At 44.2% G+C, this 26,236-nt stretch overlaps 2 protein-coding genes across 3 annotated transcripts; both read left to right on the top strand.

Annotated features, from left to right (window-relative positions):
- The first annotated feature begins 2,600 nt into the window (after positions 1 to 2,600).
- On the top strand, positions 2,601 to 6,569 carry LOC117839785 (iron-sulfur protein required for NADH dehydrogenase, mitochondrial). Of its 2 annotated transcripts, none has more exons than XM_034720202.2 (8): positions 2,601 to 2,774; positions 2,900 to 3,023; positions 3,532 to 3,654; positions 4,468 to 4,565; positions 5,098 to 5,182; positions 5,311 to 5,396; positions 5,683 to 5,808; positions 6,100 to 6,569. In XM_034720202.2, the coding sequence occupies exons 1-8, from the start codon at positions 2,751 to 2,753 to the stop codon at positions 6,268 to 6,270; spliced, it is 837 nt and encodes a 278-aa protein (XP_034576093.1). In that variant the 5' UTR covers positions 2,601 to 2,750; the 3' UTR covers positions 6,271 to 6,569. The 2 variants fall into 2 exon arrangements, with proteins under 2 accessions (XP_034576093.1, XP_034576092.1); XM_034720201.2 differs by having other exon boundaries at positions 2,604 to 2,774; positions 5,098 to 5,224.
- Positions 6,570 to 9,179: 2,610 nt separating this feature from the next.
- LOC117839185 (flowering locus K homology domain) lies at positions 9,180 to 14,349 on the top strand. The gene is made up of 7 exons (XM_034719461.2): positions 9,180 to 9,353; positions 9,829 to 10,328; positions 12,584 to 12,830; positions 13,050 to 13,198; positions 13,289 to 13,579; positions 13,671 to 13,868; positions 14,012 to 14,349. Exons 1-7 carry the CDS (start codon positions 9,194 to 9,196, stop codon positions 14,213 to 14,215), a joined length of 1,749 nt encoding a protein of 582 aa, XP_034575352.1. The 5' UTR covers positions 9,180 to 9,193; the 3' UTR covers positions 14,216 to 14,349.
- Positions 14,350 to 26,236: the final 11,887 nt, after the last annotated feature.

Here is a 26,236-nt window from a genome sequence, read left to right as displayed (position 1 = left end):
AAGCACATGCTCAATGCAATAGCAATCTTAAAATAATGGCAAATCTAGCAACATTAATCTCATGTTATCAATCCATACATATAATTTTTCAGTTATTGATAGTTAAAGGCAGAAAATTTTGACCTAGGAGAAAGCTAAATGTACTCATATTTGGGATTGGAGGGAGTAACAAATAATGCACAAGCACCTCTGGGACCAAGTATGTTGACCGGTAAAACAACTCTCCAGGTGCAAGAATTGATTGCAGTTGTGACAGTCAGAACCTTTATTATATGAATTTGAAGATTATTTGGCTTCTCTCCTAGAACGTCTATGTAGTTGTAGCAATTTATTTGGTTGGCCAAATTTGCATGACATGGCTACAAAAGGCAGCTATGCTAGTAACATCTCTCTACTGACCAAATATGTAATGACTTTGTACATTGAAAAGAAATTTCATTATGCCAAGTTAAACCGTCACAAAACTGATCATTATGCATGGAATTTACATTATACAATGAAATTTGCATATTTCTTTGTTTTGGAATTTATAGATAATTTATTTGGGGGCCAGTAGCAGAGTATGGGCATGTCGGCTGGTTTATACAAAACGAAGTTGTTAGTATATATGTGTATGCATTGCTAACTTTCATGATGCACTTTGTTGAAAATATATAAGAGTATTGGTTTGAGGTCACCTGCCATTGTCCTTGATTACACATTAAAGTATTGGAATGCATACATTAATCGGAGGTAACAGTCACTAAAAGGGGTCAACAGTCTTATTCATCCACACTATATTCAATTATCTTCTTTGAATTCAGCTGTAAATAACATACAAGCCAATCTACGAACAAAGAAGAAACTTCAGTCACTGCCGACGTTATAGTTATTACTTGCCGACCTGAATACCAACGCAGAACTACAGTTGCTAGAATTCACAAATCTTCGATGCTGACTGCAAGCACAGAGCTAGCATTCATCTTTGTCAACAAATGCTCACTTCTCATGGTGCTATACTCCACCAGTTCACCGTGAACCCTTATAGAAAACAAGGTACCTCCTGTCCCAAAATTTGCCTTTTAACACTCTCCTTAATTTGCCTAAAAAAAAGTTAAATATAGCTATATTCTGGGACACATTTATTACATGGAGCACAACAGAACTGATGAACGAGTTAAAAAACAGCGTTCGCCAGTTCCAGGTTGCTTTTGAATCCATAAGTTCCTGGTGCTCTAGAATCCGGTAGTTCCTAGTTTCATGGAAGACCTTTAGCTTGGTTCTATCTAATTTCTTTCGTGTTTGCTTCCGCAGTTTTTCGATTTTTCTAGCATTACTTCTAGGCTTGATAGGTCTGTTATGACCACATGAGATTGACAATCACTAGAAAGAGAAGTTTGTGGGTTGTTTCAGGACATAGGTCGTGTTTTTACCAAAAAAAATCCTCCCATCCACCTATCTCTGGTTGCCATTCCAGTCCGTTACAATGTATGCTACTCCCTCCGTCCCAAATTACTATTCGTTTTGGCTTTTCTAGGCATAAATTTTGCTATGTATAAACGAATAGTAATTTGGGATGGAAGGAGTACGTATTTAGTAGCATTATTTGTATAATCATGAGCTGGATGTTATTAATATATATTTTCCCACCTGGCCCAAAATGTGGTTGTCAAAACTGATTGACAGAACTTGGTGACATTCTGGTGGAGTCGTTGAGAGCACCGAGCAGCAATTTGGCCAACTTTCTAGGAAATCCAAGAGCTTAGCATGAGTAGAGTTTTTCTTTTATTCACTTTGACTACATACTTGAGGCCAGGATGTAATCTTGCTGGCTTGCTGCTCGTTTGGTTGCAAAAAAAAGCTTCCTTTGTGTTTCAGGGTTCATTCTGGTTGAATCATGGATACAGTACAATTGCACTCATGATATTAATGAAGATTAAGCTTTTGGTCTAGAAAAACTTAAATAGAAGTGAAGAAACTTGTCACGCTCCGTCCTGCTACTGGTTCTGCAGCTCTATCTAGCTTCTGGCCTTGTATGCTTGGTTAACCAGTAAATCAGTTCTTGGATATGCAAACAGAGATAAATCAGTTGTTTTGGGTGGCTGACAGATAAGAAAAATTAATTTCATCGCAAAGTTTTTTTTTTTTGAACGTCGACGGGAGGGGAGAGAATGCCCCATCTGATTCATTGATAATGGCCCACATGATAGTCAAAGGTTACAACGCTTTATTTTACAGTGAGTTTTACATTGCCACAGTGAACTGAGAGATGCGTGTTCTTGCCGGAACACAATCCCATTTCATCGCAAAAGTGAAACATACGTGTCCTCTGTTAGCAGTTTTAGTTCAGTTCGTGCATATCTTCTGTAGGATCAAACGCAGAGGAAGGTATATGCAGGTAAACAAAAGTGATGCTTGCAAATTCCTGGGTGCACCATGTTCAATTCCAAACAACCATTCCAGGTAGCATCTGATGGAAAGATACTTCAGTCAATAAGGTTTGAAGTGTCTGGTTCACTTTGGAAGTCTGAAACTTTGGAAAGCTCAGTACAAGCACTGGCACTGGTGGATTGGGCTGGGCTGTTTTGGTAGCCGGCTGGGCTTTTCTCGTTGGACTTTAATCCACCTAGGGGGGATTTGGAGCACGGCGGGCAGCCGATCCAGTTCCTCCACGAGCCGCCGCCGCCGGACGTCCTCCTCTTCCCCGCCGCCGGCAGCCGCTGTCGAGTGGCCCCTTCCTCGCCGTGCGGCGGAATAATAATCTCTTCTCGATGCTCCGGATCGCCTCTCGCGCGGTGAGACCAGTGATTCGATTCCCACTCTCCAAGAACGCTCCGCAAATTCGTAGCTTTTTTGGTGCTCGTTCGATCCCGAAATCGTTTGCTCAATTTCTCCAAGTTTTGCACTTCATTTTGTGTAGGTCTCGCTTGGAGGTAGGAGGTCCTACAGCGCCTTACCGAAAGGCGGTCCCTCCATCGCCGGCGTAGGTGACATCATCGCGGTCGCCTCAGGGAAAGGGGGAGTTGGCAAGTCGACCACTGCAGGTTCTATTTTTTCTTCTCTGCACACTGGAGTTGCCTGGAAACATGGTTTGGAAACCCAAATATATAGAATTTGTACAAAATTCCAATTAAATCTAGAAAGTCTCCTAAGCAATACCCCCACTCCAAACATGGTCTTAGTGGGCAAGGTTGTAAGGACAAGCTTTCATGATTTGTGAATTCGCATTGATGGAGAAATGGCGCTAGATTGAAGACTCTTCCCATTGAGTATATTAAATCAGAAGTGGACAATGAATAGGAGGTGTTTGGGGAGGATTCCAACGGTTTGGGTGCACAATTTCTGCTTAACTGGACAATGTAATCACTAGATGGCTAGCGATTGCCATATTTCTTTTCAGTAGTCCACCCTCATAGGGAAGCCAACTTTTTTCTCAATTGAACAGATCTAATTAAAGATTATGAATTAATATTGCTCGTGCTTAAACATCAATGCTTGTGGGACTTTTTACCTCAAAATTTCACCTTCACCTTGGCACTTATTTTTGTGCAGTTAACATTGCTGTAGCACTTGCCAAGGAGTTTAAGCTTAAGGTTGGTTTACTAGATGCTGACATATATGGTCCATCAGTTCCCACGATGATGAATCTCCATGCCAAGCCTGAAGTAAGTGAAGGTATCAGTTGAATCTCTTTAAAACCAAGTCATAGAGTAGACAAAAATTATTTAGCTTTCCTTTTATCATAATCCAGCGACACATCTCCCTATTCTAACTAACAAGCATGCTGTTTGTTCACTTGTCATGTACAATTTTTATTTATCTAGACTGAATTATACTTGAAATTGAAGAAATGTTGACTTGATATAACCTTTGTAAAGTAAAATTACAAAGTTAATTCTATGCTGAAAGAACCAGCAAGAAGTCTGTTTCCAAAACTTTTGGTTAGTGGTTATTTATTGTTCTCATGTTCTGTAATCTGCTTTTCTCATACTGCAGCCAGATTGCTTATGTGTGTCCAGATATGGTGAAGTGAAACAATTCACTTGTTTTTTTTAGTATTCAAATTACTTTCTTTAGCCGTGCCAACATTTATTTTACTAAATGTTGCTTAAGTTTTTTACTAGACTCTACAGAAGTACAGATACCTCTGTTTACTTAAATGATTGAATTTAGCCCATTGCAGTAGTTTGGTTTAGTTGAAGCTGCAAATCAAATTTGTTACCTTCTGACCGTATCAATTCAATAACTAAACTCCAGGCACTCCTAAATTTACATGACAACAACATTTTGCATTCGTCACAGTTTCAAGCTCTATATTACCCGAGCCATGAGCTGAATATAGCTTTTTGGACAAGCATTCTGCACTAACATGTCCGTAATAAATGGATTTTTTATGTTTAATTACAAGTGTGCCATTTTGCTTATAGTTGCAACCACGGTATGTCCTTGTGGGTTCATTGTAAATTTGTGACTATATTTTGTTTACAGACATGAAGATGATTCCAATTGACAACCATGGAGTGCGATGCATGTCTATTGGTTTTCTGGTTGACAAAGATGCACCAATTGTTTGGAGAGGTCCTATGGTTTGTCTTTCCATGTGCTTCTGTTAACTTCTCAGTATCCTTGTTGGACATTTTTCCTGTAAATCAGTTTCCTTTTGTTTTGCATTCTTAACACCTAAGAAACATCAACTGAAATGTGTCGTATACTTGCTGTTGCAGCTTGTCTTGCTTTCCATTGTGTACCTTTAGGTCAACAAAACTGATCTGGGGATAGTTTCTGGGGAGCGTGGACGTGGACGTGGACATGGAGAATTTCATTACCTTTTTGTTTATTCCATGCCACAGATGTTTTCCCGTTGAAATCTTATAGATGCTTGAAGTGACTAATTCAAACTTATCTTAGTTACTGGTTTACTCAGAATATTTACAGAACAGTTCTTTGTTGCACTGTTTAGCAATGGCCATTGACTTATGCTATCTTGGAATCCATTGATCATGGAGAGTCCATTACTTGTATAGTAAACGAAACTGTGGTTTTGTATTTCCAGTTTTGTGTTCTTTTGGCAAGTTTAAGTTCTACGTTCTCAATGCTACTTTTTTTTCTTGGTATCAGGTAATGAGTGCTCTCGAGAAGATGACAAGGGGAGTAGCTTGGGGAAATCTTGATATTCTTGTTGTTGATATGCCTCCAGGCACTGGTGATGCTCAACTATCAATTTCACAAAGGCTTAAATTATCTGGTATATCTACATCTGGTTATGAAGCTGCAAATGTTGCTTTCATATACAGATTTTGAATTTTTCTTTTTCACATGTGTTTTCTGCAGGTGCTTTAATTGTTTCAACTCCTCAAGATATTGCTTTAATCGATGCTAGAAGAGGAGCCAACATGTTTCGGAAAGTCCAAGTTCCTGTACAGTTCTTAACTGCTTGTCCATATTGTATTTTAAGTATTGTTTTCAGATACAATTTTATTTTGAACTTACAACTTACATTTTCTTTCTTATTCATTTTTTTTCATTGCCAAACTCAACAAGATGCTACTTTGTAGTCACTTTTATACAAGCTCAACAATTGAACGGATCACACATTCACCTAAAAAGAGGCCTATTTCATTTTGCTAATGGAAAATATTTAGTTTCATGTTGCATTTGCCATGTCTAGTCTTCCTAGCTAAACTGACTTTATTGTTTTGGCAGATTTTGGGATTAGTAGAGAATATGAGTTGTTTTAAGTGCCCCAAATGTGGTGAGAAATCGTACATTTTTGGGGAAGGTGGAGCCAAGAGAACTGCAGAGGAAATGGATATGAAATTGCTTGGTGAGGTGAGTGAATCTTGTCAGGATTGATTGGAATATGCACAAACTTCTTCAGTTGTGACAACTATGCTCTCTGGCTTTTTTATATTAGAAAATGTATGATCCTTTTATAGCATGCAACAGTTGCTTTGACTATTATTAGATATCCATGAACATGATTTAGGGGACATTCTGTTGATGAGTGACTGGCCTAATTTTGTCTACATCTGATGGAATGTTGGAGATAATAGTTTATCTATGTTACGTCTGTAAATATACTATGATCTCTGATCAACACTGTTATTTTTTTCCTGATAGATACCTCTTGAAATCAGCATCAGAACAGGTTCAGATGAAGGCAACCCTATTGTCATATCTTCACCAAACTCGGCTTCAGCGCAGGCATACGTACATGCTGCTGAGAAGGTGACTGAGAGGCTCAAGGAGCTAGCAAATGAGCGACTGAAGGGTCCAGAAATCTTGCTCTGAGAATACAGACCGCCCTGTTTCTTGTCCAACCATTTTGTGTTTACAGTGGTGAATGGTGTACTGAACTGGTTTCAGTGGTGAATGGTGACTAGAGTGTTGTTGCAAGTAGTTGGACTGGAAAGGTTACTCAAATAATGCTTTGGTGCCTACGAGCATGTGCCAGCTCTGTTTTTAACTTATTAATGCTGGCATATCTTTGGGCGATGTCAAATGCCCCGAGTACACAGTGTTGCCTCTGGCTTCATCATGGCCTAGGTTATTTCATTGATTTATGGCAAAGTGACTCAATTGTTTAATCACTGCTAGGGTTTATGACGTACATTTTGCTGTTATAACACCAGGTGAACTGGTTTTCACTTTTACAGCACATCGTATGGTGATAATCTCAGACATACAATTTAAAATGAGCATTTTCACTTTTACAGCACATCGTATGGTGATAATCTCAGCCATACAATTTAAAATGAGCAGCCCACATTGAACCCCATTTCTTTAGCTACGAATACACCGATACTATATACTCCGTCTGTCCCAAATTGTAGGTAGTTTTGGCTTTTTTATATGGATATTTTTATTATGCACTTAGATATGGCGTATGTCTAGATGCATAGTGAAATCTATAAGCCTAAAAAAGCTAAAACGATCGACAATTTGAAATGAGAGGAGTAGAAGACTTTCTTCCGAACTAGACTGAATATCTTCACTTCTTCGGTACTACTACTGAGTCTACTCAGGGTTGGATTCAAAGGATGAGATGAAATCCTCCCACCTAAGGATGGATATGGATGTTTGGAAATCCAAATTATCCGTATTCGTATTCATTTTTAATATGGATACCAGATGGATGTATCCGGATTCGATTTTCCGTATTTTTCTCTATTCGGTTCCATATTCGTATTCAATAAAAATGCAAAATATTCGACATTATCCGTATCCGCAAAGAATAAAGTACCTAATGAAACCATCTAGAACTTATTTATATCACTAAATAATAATTAAAAATATTTTAATATTGCTAATGAAATAATTTTTACACCATTTAAACTATTAAAAAAATGTCTATATGACAAATGATTAATTATGTTAACCTAATATTACTAGTGATTTATAATTATAAAGTTTCGGTAATTTTAATATGCCTAATCATATTAATTTTAAATACATTACATTATTTATTAAATGAATAAATTATATTTAAACGTATCAATGTACTTATTTTATTATTAAATGATGTTAATATATTTATGGAAATGCTTATTTTTATATATTTTTTTGATATATTTAATTATTTATTAATAAATTTGTTATTATCAATAAGATATCTATTATGTACTATATTCATAATTTACTCACTATTTGTAACATGAGTTTCGATAATTATAAAACCATCGATAAAACAAATTGATACTCGTCAGGTTGAGCAAGTATCCGAATTCGAACTATTCATATTTGTCGAGAGAAATATTAACGACTTTGTTATTTTCCTTATTCGAGGCCCACCTCCAGCGACAGTGACCTCCGCCGACTTGGCATGACTAGGGAATATTCCGCTTCGCCTCGCCCGACCTATGGTCCTAGGGTCGGACACGCCCGACCGCCCGAGGGTTCCGCCTTGCCCGACCCCAGGCGCAAGGGGTCGGACGCGCCCGACCCACAGGACAGAGCTTCGCCTCGCCCAAGGACGTGCGCGGACCATCAGACGAGGGCGCAGATCTTGTGGGCCCTACCGATCTCGCCATAAATGCAACCGATGGAACGCCCATGTCCAGAATACGGCTCTGACACACGGAGAGGCGCCCGCGTTCCTCGACGTGACCCGCCGGAGTGTTCGGACGGCGCACTGTTGCCACGACTGCACAGGGCTACAGCTGCACCGTCCTAACCCTCCCCTGTGACATTCGTCATAGGGCACTCATCGCCCATGCTGCCTAACGAAGGAGGGTGCCCGCCCGGTTTCCCGCTCGGCCTCGCGGCAGGGGCGTGTCAGCCGCGCCCCCCGGTCATCACGCGTGGCTACAGTGGTCGCCCGTCGCCCGTGACATGCACAGCTACAGTGGCCAGTCATCATCATCAACTTGCACAGCTACAGTGGTCGGTCGCCACGCACGTCTCGCGTGCTCGGCTACAGTGGCTGACCGCTGGGTCATCGATGGGACCCAACGGCAACAACCCCTCCTCGGTGGCCATGCTGACAAGACGCAGAAATCAGAAGGGAAGGCAGCAACCCCGGTGGCTCAGCCCATCTCTCTGTGCTTTACCTTCCTTGCTTACCTTTTTTACTTCCCTTTACTCCGGGCTCGATTGTAACTCCTGTGTCCTCCTTACGCTATAAAAGGAGGACCAGGGGACCCGAGAAAGGGGGGCGCTCGAGCGGAACGATCTGATCCCGACCGCAATCCAACCTCACGAGCATCAGTGCACACCCACAGAGACTTGGGACCAGCCTTCCTCTCTCGCCCGTTTGTAACCCCTACTACAAACTTAGCACGAGTAATACGAACGGCCTCCAACACTGGACGTAGGGCTATTCCTGCCCGAACCAGTATAAATTTCGTGTCGTCTCGTGCAACCATCCGAGCCTTACGCGCATAGAAAACAAATTTACTTGCCGGAGTCTTGATCCGTGATTCTTGACACCGACAATATTCGTATTCGAATTAGAATTATTCATATTCATTTCGAATTCGAATTAAAATACGGTAAATAATGAATTCCATACGTATCCGTGCGAATCCATCTCTACTCCCAGATCGAATCCCAAAATGGTGTGGCGTCAGCACGCAGCTACAGAAATAATTTTGATCAGACTGACAGACAGACTGCAACGCTCAAGATTTGGAATGGATCAGGGTCGTCTGTTGCCATGATCGAACGGCCAGGGAAACCACCAACCCTGACATCCCACCTTTTATTCCGTTAGCCGATGATAAACGCCGCACGACGACTCCTCTCCGGTCTCGACGACACGAGCGCTCCCCTCGTCGCACCCGAATCCGCCGCCGCCAGAGCCCAATCCCGCCTCACCGGCGGCAATTCCTCGCCGGGGTCGTGGCCTCCCCTCCCACCCACCCTTCCACCATCAGGTACACCCCCCCCCCCCCCCGCCCGCCCCCCCGCCGCGTCGCTTGCCCCCTCGTGATTTGGAGCCCGGTGCTCGTGCCCGTGCGGACGCGATTAGGCAGATTCCGAGCGCCGCGCCTCGTGATTTGTGGGTGCGCGGGTTCGATTTTGGCGAAGGGGTGGACAGGCTGTTGCCGGGACGGGTCGTCGCGCTGCTTGGGGTTTAGGGTTCGGCGTGAGTGTACCCCGCGTTGATTTTGGGCTCATGGGCTCATGGCGAGATGCCAGGTCCAGGCAGAGTTAACTCAGGTGATCATGAGTTGCTTTTGCGCCCGCCACCCAATACTTGCTACTCTGATCGATTAACAGGTGGCTGTGTCTGTTCTGATCCGGGTGGCACTGACTGTTTTGATGCGGTTGTATGTTTGGGTCCGTTGAAAACTTAGATACTTACATGACTTGTGATTTCTAACTGTTTTTTTTTTCGTTTGTGGCTAGAAAACATGGATGGACCAGTAGAGAACATTGTGGGACATGATGATGGCGGGATGGCTGTAAATCCTTACGATGGAGAACAGCCAAACCCATACGACGATGTGGAGAAGCAGTATGGTGAAGAGCTGGGTAATCAGTACGACAAACAACCTGGTGCCCAGTATGATGATGGGTCTGGGAACCTGTACAACGAAGAGCAGGCAAACTTGTTCAGCGAGGAAACCGGGAATCAGTACGATGAGGAGCCGGCAAATTCTTACCAGGAAGAGCTGGAGAATGCATACAGCGTTGAGGATACGAGCCGACAGGACAACTCGCAGGTTAACGTTGAGGATAACAGATGGCCTGGTTGGCCAGGAGAGAGTGTTTTTCGTATACTGGTTCCAGCCCAGAAGGTAGGAGCTATCATTGGCCGCAAAGGGGAGTTTATCAAGAAGATGTGTGAGGAGTCTAAAGCGCGCATCAAAATACTTGATGGCCCACCTGGTGTACCAGAAAGAGCGGTAAGTGCCGTTATGGGACCGTGTATTTGATGAAAAGTTAGTAATCTCATCGCTTCAGCCAGCAATGGGACTATTAAGTGATATATTTTTAGAACTCGTCATGGTGTCATTAGGTATAGCAGATTCGTACATGAAGTTCAGTTTGTTTTCTTGCAATTACACACTTTGGGGTACAAAATGATCAGCTAGGTACATCTTGATACCCCTATGCCTAGTTTCCGTGCAGCCCCACAAGTGCAAATAAGATCCATTATATTGACTTGGCAATTAAAATCCACATTTAGTCATTTCTTCTTGATATCTAGATATCTGTATGGCTTTTTGTGTGCATAATAATGCCTGAAAGCTGGAGTTGGACTATGCTGTTGCTCGTTGCACCTTTAAAGCATCATAATAATGGGGTAAATAGAAAGAGTAAAGTTGAACAGATGAACTTCTGTTACTGGATCTTAAAACAAATTTGCTGCGTCTTCCTTGAAAATTTAGGAACAGTTCTGTTTTATCTTAGTTGAGGGCCTGCAACAATATAGCTGTAATTGGTAATATTTTCCTTAACCAGTGTGCCCTTTCCATTCAGACTTCTACCTAGATCTGAACCTTTGTTTCTTTATATGCGTATTTCCATGAGCATTGAGCAGTAAAGATGGCCCATAATCTGCAGCAAACAATCTCCAGGCTAGCATTTGTTTTGTGGACGATGTTGTTGTTCTTTAACATAAAACTTCGTACCAGATTGTTCTGTGTTGAAAATTGTCCTATCTTAAGCACTTCTTTAACATGATTTATCCAGCAGAATCACTGACTTGAACCTGTTTTTCTTGACAACCACAATGTCACATGGTTTATAAAACACCAAAGCTGTGTAACATGATTCATTTTTTAGCGTATTATATTTTTGCTAAGACTCTTAGTTGGGAGTATCCTTTCTTTCTAATAATTGATACTTAATAGCTGTGCCACAAGTCAATGTAAGAAACATAGTTAATATTTTGACAACACTCAGGAAGCCAAAAAAATATTTAAGCTCTCCGCTGTAAAGAAAGTAGCTCAAAAACTGACTTCAAACATAATATGACCATCTACCAAAGACCAAAATTGAATAGCTTTGATAATAATAACACAGATTAATGTTTGCAGGTTGTGACTGCAGTCTAAGATCCCAAACAAAACAACCTTTTCCCAAAATGGATGAATTGACATGGTTCTGAAACTCCAGTTTTTATGCTCCTGTGCTGCAAATATGAATAGGTCATTTGAGTGTTGGATGAAGATCCCTTTCAAGATGCTCCATAAACTATCCGGTAATTCCACATCCTTTTTTTTTAATTTTTCAACTAAAAGGAATAACTAAAGGGAAAAGGGTAAAAGGATAAAAATGCATGCAGAGTTGCATTTAAATGAATATACAACATGTACTACATAACTTAAAAAATTATTGGTACTAAATTTGGCTCGCGGAGTATAAAAATGCATACACTTGGAAAACTACTGTTATGGAACTGTTTTTTTTTTGTATTCTGGAATTAAGTTAAGTATTTTTTTAAGAAAAGATAAATACCTATTTACATTATATCAACAAGTGAGTGAAAGATAACGAAACGTATCTATTCTTCATTGGACATTGGTGAAGGACAAAGAAAAAAAGTTGACACATTTAAAATAATGAGGGAGTCTTTATAGAGAAGGTTGCTAATTGAATAACAAAAGAAAAACAGTTCTGATTGCCCACACTTCTTGAACACTGCACAATACTGTTGACTAAATGTGTAGGATGGAATGCTCTTCTGATCTTTTGGGAGGTCTTGTTTGTAAAGCCGTTTCAGCATCAGATGCTTCTGTTGCTGTGCGCCGACTGCTGCATTTACAATTGTAGTATGAATCAAGTAAACTTGACCTTAAGTAGGATATCATCTCAAGATATTTGGAAACTATTAATTTACGAGGAGGTGGTAAATGTATACTTGACATCATTATATCTAACAATACTCCAGTAAAATCATAGTTTATTTCTTTTGTGGAGGGAGACATCATTTAACTTTGCTAGTGATGTGTATATGTGATCTCTTGATTATACACCAGCTAGTAACCCAACCAGCAAAGTTTCATTATATTTGTGAATGATAGTATCATCATACCATATGCCATTCGTTGTGTTCATACTTCTAACCATTAGGCAATATTAATACTTTTCTCTGGTAGCATCTCTTTTTAACTGTTAATTAATATTGTGAATGTTGTCACTTTCTCCTTTAAAGGTAATGGTTTCAGCAAAGGATGAACCAGATGCACCAGTATCTCCAGCTATGGATGGTTTACTTAGAGTTCATAAAAGAATAACTGATAGTTCAGATGGTGAATCTGGTCAGCCTCAAAGAAGTGCTGGTAATATTGGACCAACACGGCTTCTGGTTCCAGCTTCGCAAGCTGGCAGCCTTATTGGAAAGCAGGGAGCAACTATTAAATCCATACAAGATTCTTCAAAGTCTGTTGTCCGTATTGTTGGTAAGCTTTCGGCATATTTCTATGCTAGATTTCTTCCTCTTTGGCACGAATTGTGTCCATATCTACATGTTGTGACATGCAACTCAGTTAAATGACCATGAGAAAATAGTGGTACTTTCTCAATTGTAGTTCATGTAAATACTTGTGCCTTATTTGCTCCTTCAATGTGAATATTAGATGTTCTATGGTTTTAATTCATTGTGCTGTACTTTTCTTCAGAGAATGTGCCTCCTGTTGCGTTAAATGATGACAGAGTTGTGGAGATACAAGGCGAGCCTCTTGGTGTCCACAAAGCAGTGGAATTGATAGCAAGTCACTTAAGAAAGTTTCTTGTTGATCGCAGTGTTCTCCCATTATTTGAAACACATGTAAGTTCTTAGTTCTGGTATCTTGCATTCCTGTATGCAACAAGTGTCTTGCATGCAGTGTGTGACCTGTGTAAGTTTCAATCTCTGCAGATGAAAATGCACAGTATGCAGAGGGAGCAACCAATGCCACCTCCCCAGCATTGGGGCCCTCCTCAACCCTGGGGTCCTCCTCCAAACCTACCTCCAGGTGGTCCGGGTTTTGGTGGAAATCCACAGTTCATGCCTCCAAGGCCACAAGACAATTATTATCCTCCTCCTGATGTCCCCCCTGCCCCTGTGGAAAAGCAGCCACACTATGGTATTTCTGCATATGGGCGCGAGGTCCCACCAAGCGGTGTTTCTGCAGCAGGCAATCAACCGCCCTCTCATGCAGGATCCCAGGTTAGTTCTATTGCACTTGATCTCAAGATGATTTGTGCATTTATTTGATTGGTGGGTTAAGCAGCAACTAATTTTTGTGTACTTTTGAAAGGTGACGACACATAACATGCACATTCCCCTTGCCTACGCTGATGCTGTGATTGGGGCAGCTGGTGCTAGCATAAGCTATATCCGTAGGCACAGTGGTGCAACGGTAACTATTCAAGAAAGCAGAGGTGCACCTGGAGAGATGGCTGTGGAGATAATTGGGACTGCATCTCAAGTTCAAACTGCCCAGCAACTGGTCCAGGTACCGTGTATGCTAATCTAGTAATCTGCTTCAAGTTTTTTGGAATTATTGGTGATGCAATATAACTATCTTTTTTATGAAAACATGTTCCGCTCGTTCCTTTATCCTCATTTATGTTAACTAATTCGACCCGTTGCTTGCAGAATTTCATGGCAGAAGCTGCTACCCCAGGCCCACCGCCAGCTTCTAACCCTCCTGCTCCGCCAGTTGATCCAAGCTACGGCTCCTACCCACCACCATACGGAGCCGCTCCATCCTATGGTTCTTCGGCCGCCGCGGGCCCTCCTCCGCAGTACAACGGAGGGAGCTACGGTGGCCCGACCTACCCTCCTAGCTATGGTTATTAGTAGGCAGTAGCAGCACTCTAAGGGTTTGTTATCTTCCTTTTCCTGGTGTGATGGCAAGGATTTGGTTCCGAATAATGGCAGTGCAGTGCTGTATGCTCTCCTATCCTTTCTCATAAAGATTATTACATTAGACACGTTTATGTGTTGCATGCTTGATTAGTGTTCTGGGTATGTTCGCGGTCCATTCCATGCAGCCGACACAAATATTTCTGTTGCATGGAGCTGGAGCATGACCGCCTGACAAGAGTAAGACTGCAATGCTGGTGATCCACCGAAAATGCTGCGACCACTGGAATGCCTCGCATCGCTATTCGCTACGCCGACCAGACCACCTGGTAGGCTGTAGCTTTGCTACTTCGACACTATCCGCATGTTTCTCTGTCGGGCTGCACTTATGGGCGACTAGCTTGTGGTCTTGTGGGCAAACATCAAAACAAGATGATTCAGAGTTTGATCAGTGAGATGTATATGGACAGAGAGAGGTTTTGATACAACTGACAAGAGAAACGTGTCGACCTGCCTCTACTTACCCGTCAATTCGGTTCCCTGGACATGGAAACAATTATTGACGAGGACAATCCTATCTATTCAATAGTTGAAGCCTCCAAAAAAAAGACAGGAACAGTATGAAAGCAAGGAACTGTTGAGATGTCGATTCAAACATTCAAGCAACACGATAACCGACCAAGAAGACACAGCAATAAAGGTTGCAATCGCGTCAAAAGTGTCCAGGACTCAGTATAGTCAAGTACGCAGGAATTGTGTCTAGCACACGACAAAATGGAGACAAAAAGAGAAAACAGGGCACTGCTTGGCAGCAAAGCCTAAACCATGCGAGGAATTCCACTCCACTATATTGGATAACTAATTAACAAGGAATGAAATCGGCTAATTTCGGCGATAAATGATGACTGAAAAGTTTCATTGCCCAATTTCGGCGATAAATGTTTGACTGAAAAGTACGGTTCGTGTGAAACAGTGCAAATTCGGGTCAGGCTACTGCACAATTGACCAAGTACAGCAGAGTAACATTCGACAAGTTAACAGACCGATCGATGAACGATGGACACTAGAGCTTGGAACATGTTAACGACAATGAACCAAGATGAGACAACGAAGCAAAAAGTTGAAACCAAATGCGATACAATGATATCGTTGTGGACACTCGCGAGCTTAGCGTGTGCATATGTGGTGATTTGTATGCACATGCTGACATGCACCATCCTTGTAATTGGGGGGAAATTATGAGGGATTGTTTCACTCAAAATCAAATACATTACGAAAAGATGACCATCCTATGTTTCGGTTGCTCAAGAGTTTGAACTTAACTAAAGTGCAGAGGGTGTCGTCTAGGTCTCTAAACTACTAATTTAATATATATATATATATATAAAAGTCCCTAAACTCATTATTTATGTCATTCAATGACCAAACATCAATACTTAGCATATAATTGACAATATCGAAATATATCACTCTCTCCATCCATCATGATCAAAGTGGAGCTATCGTCCCGACTGATGTGCGTGCGAGAGAATGGGGAGGATAGTAGAGGATGACATGTGGATCATAATGGAATTTTCTATGTTCTTTTCATTGACTTTCATGTGAGGCAACAATGATATGAACGATGTCATGCCCATTCCTAGATGCAGCCTCTCTATTCCCGCGTACTATTAACTTACATATCAACGTCCCTAAACTTACTAAGTGGTTCGCTAGCTCAAGGTCCAAACTTTCATATTGCCATGTATAGTTTATTTGTAGAATTGGAATCTAAATAAAGCAATTAAGTTTGGAATCCTAATTCACCCTAACCTCAACCATGCTCTACCCTCTCCTCTTAGGATCTCACGGTCCTTACGGTTAAATATCTTAGAAGATGTTTGGTATGAGAAATGGGATGATCCATCATTGCCTCACTCCTCACATTTTTATTTCGTTTGGGGATTGGAATGGGTTGACGACCCATCGGCCATATCATCAAAATTAATAGAATGCATCCATGATAGACCATTCCATTCCAGATGAGGTTGGTGATTCCTCAAACCAAACGTCCTTTATAGTATCTCTAACTCTTGAATTCTTGGAGAAGCTGATGTTTGTAGGCTAAAACGATGTTTGCTCAAGATTAGAAAAAGAAATAATTCTTCTACTACCGAGCTAGACACCCTTATCTACCCTGATGAGCTCTCCGAAACAGGCGATGTACCTCGTGTAAACTAACAGCCAGAAAGCTCAGATTCCGCTCCCCCTAGCTTTCTTTTTACGCATACTAATGTTTAAATTCACATGCTTAATTTCCTGCCTCGTTCATTTCTTTCGGTCACCCTGGTCGTTTGTTCATGCATTCACCCAGAGTTTCCATTGGCAAGGTTACCGCAGGTTGGCCAGGTCGGTCTCCTGCCAGGTCGGTGGGGAGCAAAACCAAACCCCTAAACCGCGTGACAGGGACACGAGCGGGCGTTTTGTCGAGCCTAAAAAGGGGCCGCCGGTGAGTGAAGTAGCAGTTGTGGGTGGCGGCCGCAAATTTGGAGTCACCCACTGATGAGCACGCACCCATATCTCATCAAGCCTTAGTTTTTCTTCGGTCCTCTAGCTTTTTGCTTCCTAATCCCCGCGTACGGAACTCTGACCATTCTCTCCATCTGGCCATTAGCGAGCTCGTTGATCATCTGACGCATAGTTAATTGTGATCCGAGCTCCCTTTACGGCCATATATATATAGACGACGGCCACATGCGTAGCTAGCTCCCTAAACCGCAACACAAGCTAGCTGACACCTCTCCAGCCTCCACCCTAGCTTTCTTGATCATCCATCAAAACACAAAGTATTTAATTTTGAGGTCATTTGGAAGCAGTGTTGCTGGAATTTTACAGGAATCTCTGTCCATAGGAAACAGTTGATTTCACTGTTGGAGCTAGTGTTCGAGAGAAACTCAAGGATACACTAACAAGCAAGGTGTAAGCAAAGGTTGGCCGTGGATCATGGCTAGGAGGACTCTCCGGCTTAGCTCGACGGCACTTGCTGCAGCCTTCGTCCTGGCGCTCGTCGTCGCGGCCTCGTCGGCGGCGCGAACCGTCGGCGCCGGGAGGCCGGCGCCCGCTGATGATCACCTGCATGCGGCCACGCGCGCCACGGCGGCGGTGGCGGCGGCTGCCACGAAGCAGCCTGCTGATCAGACGGCGGCGACGATCGACGCATCAGCCGGGCCCTCGGGGTGCAGCAGCAACCCCAACAACGGCGGCGGCCGGTGCCCGGGCTCGCACCGCCAGATATCCAGCGGCAACTCAAACTAGACGACGGATTAATTAGTGTGGCCGACTCAAGTTTGTTCCGTGAGGTTATATATATAGATATAGGCGTGCATGCCACATGCATACACATACACATGTTGTGCATGCTAGCTACCTCTTGCGTTGTTGCGTCCATGTAGCTAGTAGGCTGGCTACCTTTATTTTGTGCATGCGCATGTTTCGTTAGCTGCATGCTTAGACTAATAATGGTGCTTCAAGCGTAGTAGCTGTTTGTTCCATTTTGTGGGTCTTGTATCGCTGGTGAACTGTTACTGAACCTACAAGTTATTAAGTTAATATGTGATCTTGTGGGTGTTGTTTAGTGAATTAATTGGCATGCGTTCAGCATTATTAATTCTTCGTCAACTCGATGCCACCGTGCGGTAGTAGTGCTAATGCTATTCAAACACTGTGACTCTGAGATTCATACATGTAAGGAGTAGTTATCACTAGCTACTTAGCTGGCTCAATACAAATAAACGTTTATTACGCCTGAAAAAAATACGCCGTGATTAGAAGCCTTGCTAATATAACTCGTTCGCACGTACGACGAGGGTAGAGATTAGCAAGCTACTATAATATTCCTAAAATCTGAAATATTAAATTGAGTGAGTTTTCAAAAATTTAAAATCTTTGTTTGAATTGTGTGCTCATTTGAAATTAGAAGTCAAATTCTCCTCTTATCTAGAAATTTCCAAATAAATAAATCTCAAATCAATTTCAAACTTGTGTGCTAGTTTATTTTGGCTCGTTTTGGATTTTATTTGGCTTTCAAATCTAAGTGTGTTTGAATTTTGAATCCAATTCAAAATTCATACTAAATATAAATAAAAACAAAACCTAATCTAGCCTACTAACTAAACCAGGCCAGCCAGCAGCTGAATAGGCCTGGCCTGCCTAGCCTCTCCCGCAGCAGCCCATCAAACTGGCCCTGCCAGCCCAGCTGGCCCGCAAGGCTGCTGCAACCCTCTCCCTTCCACCGTTGACACACGGGCCCTGCATGTCAGCCACCGCGCCCCTATTCCCCTTTCTTCAACCTCCAGCCATATGCCTCACGCGCTGCGCGCGCGATGGGATGGCCGCGCTACCCCAATCCACGCTGGCGCGCACTAACGCGCCCGTGACCTCGCACCCCACTCCCTGCGCTGGCACCAGTGGATGGCCGCCACGCCACCCTGCCGAGCCATCGCGCCATCCTAGCAGCCCGCTCGCCGATGCCGCGCCCCGGTGCCCTAACCCTAGCCGCGCACCCCACCGCTATAAAAGGGAGGCCAACCCTCGGCCTCTAGCCATCGATCCGGGGTTCCCCCGAGCCACCGCCACCAGTTGAGAGGAGAGGAGGAAAGGAGAGAAGAGGGAAGGAGAAGTGAAGAGGAGAAGAGAGGAAGGGGACGAGGTGGAGCCAGAGCAGCCGCTTATCGCGAGGAGGAAGAGGCTGCCCCGGAGCCGCCGTCCGCCGCATGCGAAGTGGAGGAGCCAGAGCCGAGGAAGTCGGAGTCGCCGCCGTCGTGCCGTAAGTCCAACCCGTGCCGGCGTCCTTCTTCTTCTCCACCCCTTGGTGAGTCACGCCACCGCCTCCCACGCCTTGCTCTAGTCCTGCCGCCGTGCCACATAGCCTGCCTGTCTGGCCTTCAAGCCGCATGTCGTACATACATCTATGGGCCCATCAGAAGGTTTGGAAGTCCTAAATATGGGGCTGGACACCGAGACACATTCGACATGGAGACCATGGCGCAGGACGACGTAGTCTACATGGAAAGACATGAACTAGTCAAGGATTAGGAAAGTACTCATTGTAATAAGAGTGGAACTCCTTTAGTCATATCCGACTAGTATTCTTTTAACCAACCGCCCTGTAACCCTACCCCCGGCAATATAAGGTGAGGCAGGGACCTCCTCTAAAGCAATTCAATCCAACCAACACACAGGACGTAGGGTATTATGCAATCTAGCGACCCGAACTTGTCTAAATTGTGTGTCCTCGTTTACCTTCGAGTTCGTGATCTCAATGAGCCCCACTAACCAAAACACTGCCTCAGGCACCCCCCTCAGTAGGTTGCCGGGTTTAAACACCGAAGCTGGCACGCCAAGTAGGGGACCTCGCCGAGAATCCACTGGCGAACTTGATGGCACAAGTCATCATCAAGCCAATCATTGTGTTCAAAACTTGCGCAACGTTTGTCTTCAGCTCTTGGGTTTGCATCGCAGACAGCGCTAGAAATTTTCACTGCCACATTGCATCGACCCCAGAAAAGAAGCAGCAAACCATGAAGCTCCAGCGCCAAATCTGGAGGATCTCGTCGAGAATTTTGGTGAATTTTCAATTTCTGACCTAGTCAGAGGCTAAGAGGACGAGTCCGAGTTCAACTCGACTCCTCCCCCCCCCATCAAATTGACTTTCAGGAGCCACATAAGCCATCGTGCGAGTCGGACTACCACCCAAGTCGATTCCCATTCAGACTCCACAACGTGACCACTATTTATCAGGCTGCCCTATCTAGATCACAATCCAATACGGATACGATCAAGGACCTCGACTACTACTCGGATCCGGACAAGGAGACTCCTTTATCAGGTCCATAGCATGGCCTGGTAATCACATCAACTCCCCAAGACAGATTCATCTACTGGCCCAACATGAAGCCACCCACTCTTGCCAAAGATGACTATTCACGCCTCATCGACTATCTCGACACTTTCCCGTACCAAGAGGGAGCTCCTCTGTCACCCATCTACGAGGAAGGCGGCACCATGGAGGTCATCACTTCAAGCTTGGGAAGCGACTCTACAGAGTGAGAACTCTTCGTCGTCATTACTGGACAAGAGGACAAAGAAGAAGAGTAACGGGACCCAAACCCGCGACATGAGTGTCACCCGGATGACGTCTCGCAGGATGAACTCAACACCAATGTTGTCGAAGAAGAGACCGAAACTCAACGAACTCGACGATGAGCAAGAAACGCCACAAGAGCATAGCGTCGCCGCCGTCTTGCAGCGGACCTACCAATCCAGAACCTGGATAATGCCTTTGAAGCAGTTCAAACACATCACCATTGTACTTCCCTGGCTACCGTCGCGTCTATTGATCTCATCACCCACGTGATGCCTCAGAATAAGTACACAAGATAGTTGGCTGAACTGGCGGAACTTGCGTACGAACAACTCGATCAGCAGAATGCTATACAGTCAGTCCAACACTCCCCATCCCAGCGAAGTCCCCATGGCAGCAGCCATGCATAGAGACCCTCCGCCCAGACCAAGTCAACTCAAAGGCGCTAGACCAAGCTAAGCTGGAGCTGAAGGTTGTCGGGCCGGACCCTCAGGAGGCCGTTGCCACTGTGGGGATAACCCCGAGACTGAATGCCCAGTAGAAGACCTCCGCAACAGGATCAAAGCCAGCCGTGACACCCATACCATCATCAACAGACGACGCCGCGAGTGCGAGCAAGAAGTTGAACACCCAGAAGATGATACTGACGGGTTCCCCACCTTCTCAAGACATGTGAGGAGGACAACTGTACCCGAAAAGTTTAAACCTCCGGGTATCACCAAGTACAATGGCAAGAAGAACCCAGTCCAATGGCTTCGGTGCTACTCGCTGTCAGTACAAGCAACTGGGGGAAATGACGACACCAAAGTCATCTACTTCCCCATCTACATGGAGGTGGTGCCACTCACATGGCTCGAATCGTTGGATAAGAACTCCATCGACTCATGGAAGGATCTCAAGGTAGTGTTCACCAACAACTACGCAGGGGCAATGCAGCATCCTGGCAAAAGGATCGACTTGTCTCAAGTTAAACAAAAAGAAGGCGAGACCCTGCGGAACTACTTACGTCGCTTCTTCGACAAGAAGGCCACAATCATGGATGTCACGGAGCGCGACATTATTGACTGCTTCCAGAATGGCCTCCACAACCGCCGGATGTTCTAGGGCTTCGACAGAAGACGCCCCGCTGATGTTAAATCTCTCAAGATCATGGTACAGACGTGGGCAAATGAAGAAGACAGGGAGATCAAAAGGTTCGAGTCCAATCGCATCAAGGGACAGAACAACAACAATCAGAACAATAACCAACACAACGATAAGAACTGCAACAATTGCCCAACAATGACAACCGAAATAACTACTTGGGAGGTCGCAAGCGCAAGCCACACAATACTGTCGCGGCAATTTTGCAATCATCCAAGAAAGGTGGCGGCAAGAATCAAGACAGGCCCTCGTTCAACGAGCTCCTGAAGAAACAGTACCCATGGCACCCATACCACAAGCACTCTGCGATATATTATTTCAGTCTATGAAGAGTCATGAAGGACCTGGTAGAGCCATTTGGCGCCAAAGACAAGGGCAAGGTCAAGGAAGACGAAGACGATGGTGACAATGGCAAGTTCCGTTTCCCATCCAACACTGTCAACGTCATCTTCGGCGGAACCCCGGGTATTGCTACTAAGCGGTCCCAGAAGCTCACTCTTCAAGAGATAATGTCCATTGAACCTGTGATGCCAACGTTCCTCAAATGGTCCGAGCTGCTAATTACCTTCTCCAGGAAGGACCAATGGACTAGTTTTTTAGACCTAGGACAATATCCCCTCGACCTAGACTCGATTGTCGCTAGCTCCAGACTTACTAAAGTACTCATTGATGGCGGTAGTGGTCTCAACGTCCTGTTCGCCAAGACACTGAAGAAGATAGGCCTCGACGTCACCATCATACTCACCCCAACGAACTCTCTGTTCCATCAAATTTCATAAGCAATCATGAGGAGTACTCTTTCTAATTGGCAAGCTCCTCCTCCAGCGCCTCCACGCGAAGCACTGTATCACCATACCCTTCAAGCATCTGTGACTTGCGGCGGGAGCACTCAATGATGTCCTACAGCATAAAATCAACTCTCCATTCCATCAAATTTCATAAGCAATCATGAGGAGTACTCTTTCTACTTGGCAAGCTCCTCCTCTAGCCCCTCCACGTGAAGCACTGTATCACCATACCCTTCAAGCATCTGTGACTTGCGGCGCGAGCACTCAATGATGTCCTGCAGCACAAAATCAGTACTTGTGTCAATTCATCAGCACAAATTTATTAATTATCTCCAAGGAGACAAGGGCAGGAGGGTATACCTACATATAGTTGCCTAGGCGACGATGCGACTCCATCATCAGTGACACCATCTCTAGGTTCAGTAATGGGTCGTCAATCAATTGGATATCTTTCAGATGGATTTCCTTCTCAGCTTCCAGATTCTGCATGGAATTCTCTTTGCGGCACCAAGGCATAACTACTTGCTGGCCCTGCCATAGCAACTTCCATCACCATGGCTTCTAGAGCTGATGCCGTTTCAATTTCTACAACTGGCTCGGGGGCTACAAGAGAGGCCACGGTGCCACGAATAGTCAGTGCGCCCTTGGGCAATGGCTCAGGGGCTAGCACTTCTACATTTAACACCGACTCGACTACCTTGTGCATCGATGCAGCCACATTGGCTACACCCAGAGTAGTCGTTGTCCCTTCGGGTTGTTCTTGAGGCATGAGGGTTGGCAGCGCTGGAGCAAGATATTTTGCTGAGGGGCCAAGGTCATTAGTTCTTGATTTTTCGCCAGGCCCCGACAATTCCATGTCCGAGGACTTCCTACAAAACCAAGAACTCACAAAGTTGAGTAGCGAAGACAATGTGATACAATAAGTAATCATGAGAGGACCAGAATTACCTGGACGATCTTTTCAACTTAAACTTGGGCTTTCCCGTTAAGCGCAAGGGCTTGATGCTTGGGGAGGGTACCTTGGGCGTGGTCTGCTCCTCCACAATGTGAACTTGACCAGCCTGTGGTACTCTCTCTGGTCTTTGAGTTGTTTTTGTGCTGGCAGGTCCACCATTTGACCAGTTCAATGGTCATCGGCAACACTGTGAGATAATGGACCATTGTCAATCTCAATGACTTCAATGTTCACCGGTAACCTATCTTGAGCAGCCAAAGCAGCTGCCTTCTCCGCATCCGTCACCGACTCGATCGCCTGCAAACCACCAGTATCATCTAAATTAGACATGGTGGCGACATTGGAGACACCTTTTGGGAGTATATGATACTCAGAACCTTGTCCTCCCTCATAGGTAATTACCTTGGAGGGCACATTATCCGTAGCGATGGATTTTTTTCACGGTCCATTTCGTAACAATGGTCCATTTCTTCTTCGGTGGCAGAGGGATCGCGGGTTTAAGCTCATATGTAGCCAAGCGCTTCTTCGACCTGGAGGATGATCTGGCCTTCGCAGATGGTCAGGCCTCGACTTCATATTTCTCCGCGGCATCAGAACTAGTACCACTAGAGGACTCGACTACTTCCTCCTCTTGGTCATCACCTCTCATAAATTCGCGTGTAAACATGCAAGGGGCAGCTTTACAGGCATCTTCAGATCCGGGAGGAGGAGGAGCAGAGAATTACAAAGCCATCTTCCTGCAAAGAAAGAAAAGTTAGAAAACCCAACAACTTCAAATAACTACTCGGGAGGCTACGATCACGGGTACTTATAGGCTTTTGCGGATTGGCGGCACTAAATTCCCGCACAATAGTGGGGATCTCACCCATATTTTTGAACATCCGTTTGAGCTTCACCATGACTTCATTAGTGCTAATCTCTTCCGGAGAGAATCTGGAGGGATCGTCCAGGCTGGTGTATTAATGGCCATAGTGGCACCTCTACTGTAGGGGCTAGATGCGTCGCTTCATAAAGCTGAACGCCACTCTGATTCCAGTAAGGTCCTCTTGTTTCAACTGCACTATTCTACTCATCAGCTCGGATAGTTGGAGGCAATCTCCATGTTTTGGTTCATCAAGCTAGCAGTTGTTCCATGAGAGGCGATGCCCTGTCAACTTGGGTAGTTTCGGATAATGGTTGCTAATGTAGCACCACTTTTCCTTCCACCAGGCGTTGGAGTCTATCAACTCATAATCTAGATACTGGCTGCTTGTTGTCTCCCGCATCTGGATCCTGGCGCCTCCGACCAAGATACTATGATCTTTTGAGGGTTGTGGCTTCACATGGAAAAACTTCCAGAATAATTGAAAGTGCGGCCTGATCCCTAGAAAGACTTCACAAAAATGAACGAAGATTGTAGTATGGAGGATTCTATTGGGGTTCAAATGCACCAACTCTGAAGAGGGCAATGCAGTAAACCCTAAAAGAAATCTGAAGAGGGCAATGCAAGACCTCGCTCGATGAAGTGGGCAAAAATTACCGTCTTATCGGGATAGGACTCCAAAGGGCAGGCATTGCCATATGCAGATCGCCAATTGATGAAGTGAAGAGTATCTTGGCCCCTTAAGTGGGTTTTGGTGATTTAATGGCGCAAGCTTAAGTGTCTAACAAAGTTTCAAGTGCATAAATAGGTTTAAAAGAATTATTGGTCATGGAGCACTTGTGATGGACCCCCTCAAAAGGAAATGAAATGATGAACGGCATATTCTCAAGTCTAAATTTATTTTCGGTTTGACATGATCTCTGATCTTGATGTTGAAAAAGATGCTCAAAATGATCTAACAAACCTATGAGAGACACCATTTGCACCTGCACATCACTTGGGGATAATTAGTGGTGCTAACCGGAGAGTTCCAAAATTTTCTGGAAGTTTTTACGGAATATTCCGGAGGTTCAGAGTTTCTGGAGAGGTTCCGGAGGTTCGGATTTTTTCCGAAAGTTTTTTCAGAAAATTCCGGAGGTTCTGGAAACTTCCGAAGAAAGTTCCGGAAATTTCCGAAACTTAATCTCCAACAGCTAGTTTCGAGGTGAATGGGTATAAATGCCTCCTCACCCCCTCATGTTCGCCCTCTCTTGGCTTTTCACTGTTCTGAACTTCAGAAAACACTCTAGCTTCCTCCTTGGCTCCCCTTTGACTTCCTTTGAGAGATTTGGTAGATTTGGTGGGGATTTGAGGAGAGATTCATGAGAGGGAAAGAGATTGTTCTAGTGAGCTGCACTCCATCTCTTGAGCACCTTCGTTCTTCGTCAAGCTGGTGTTCCGCATTTATTACTCTTGGAGCTTCAAGCTCCTAGCCGGCTAGGCGTTGCTCGGTTGAGCATCCAAGAGTTGTGGCTGCCCCGGGAAGTTTGTATTACCCCGACGATTGAGTAAGTGACTCTAGCTCGATCTTTGTGGTCGCTAAAGAGAAGAAAGTGGCTTAGGAGTGAAAAGCCCACCCTTCGTGGGTCCTCAACGAAAACGTAGGCTTCGCGGTGTGAAGCTGAACTCCGGTAACAAATCCTTGTGTCTCTCTTGCTTGTTGTTCTTACATTCATTCATATTCTTGCATAGAACACATTTCTAAGGTTCGTGCTCGACCTACTTTTTTAGCAGGTTTGAAGCTATGCTATCTTGTGTCAAAGGCTAAGAATAACTTATGGATCAACCTATATTCGATGATTTACTTTTCAACAAGTTTAACTTGAGGTTGTAGTTGTTTCTTGTCAAAGTCCGAAAAAATCCGAAGATTTCTCCGGAAATTTCTGAACCTTCGAAAATTTCTGGAACAGTCTCCGAAAATTTCCGAAAGTTGCTAATAAGCTTGTTCGAAGTGTAAAAATTTTTAGGTTCGACTATTCAGCCCCCTCTAGTTGACATCCTAGATCCAAAGTCCTGATCTTGGAGTAAATTGGCTGTTACGAGCACCTTGGTATCTTCCTCCTTCAGAGTTGACCGCTTCCAGGCACAGACGGGATTTGGCAGCGCG

Source organism: Setaria viridis, chromosome 9 (assembly GCF_005286985.2).
Source record: "Setaria viridis chromosome 9, Setaria_viridis_v4.0, whole genome shotgun sequence".
Taxonomy (NCBI): Eukaryota; Viridiplantae; Streptophyta; class Magnoliopsida; order Poales; family Poaceae; genus Setaria; species Setaria viridis.
This window is presented reverse-complemented; position numbering and strand designations above follow the sequence as displayed.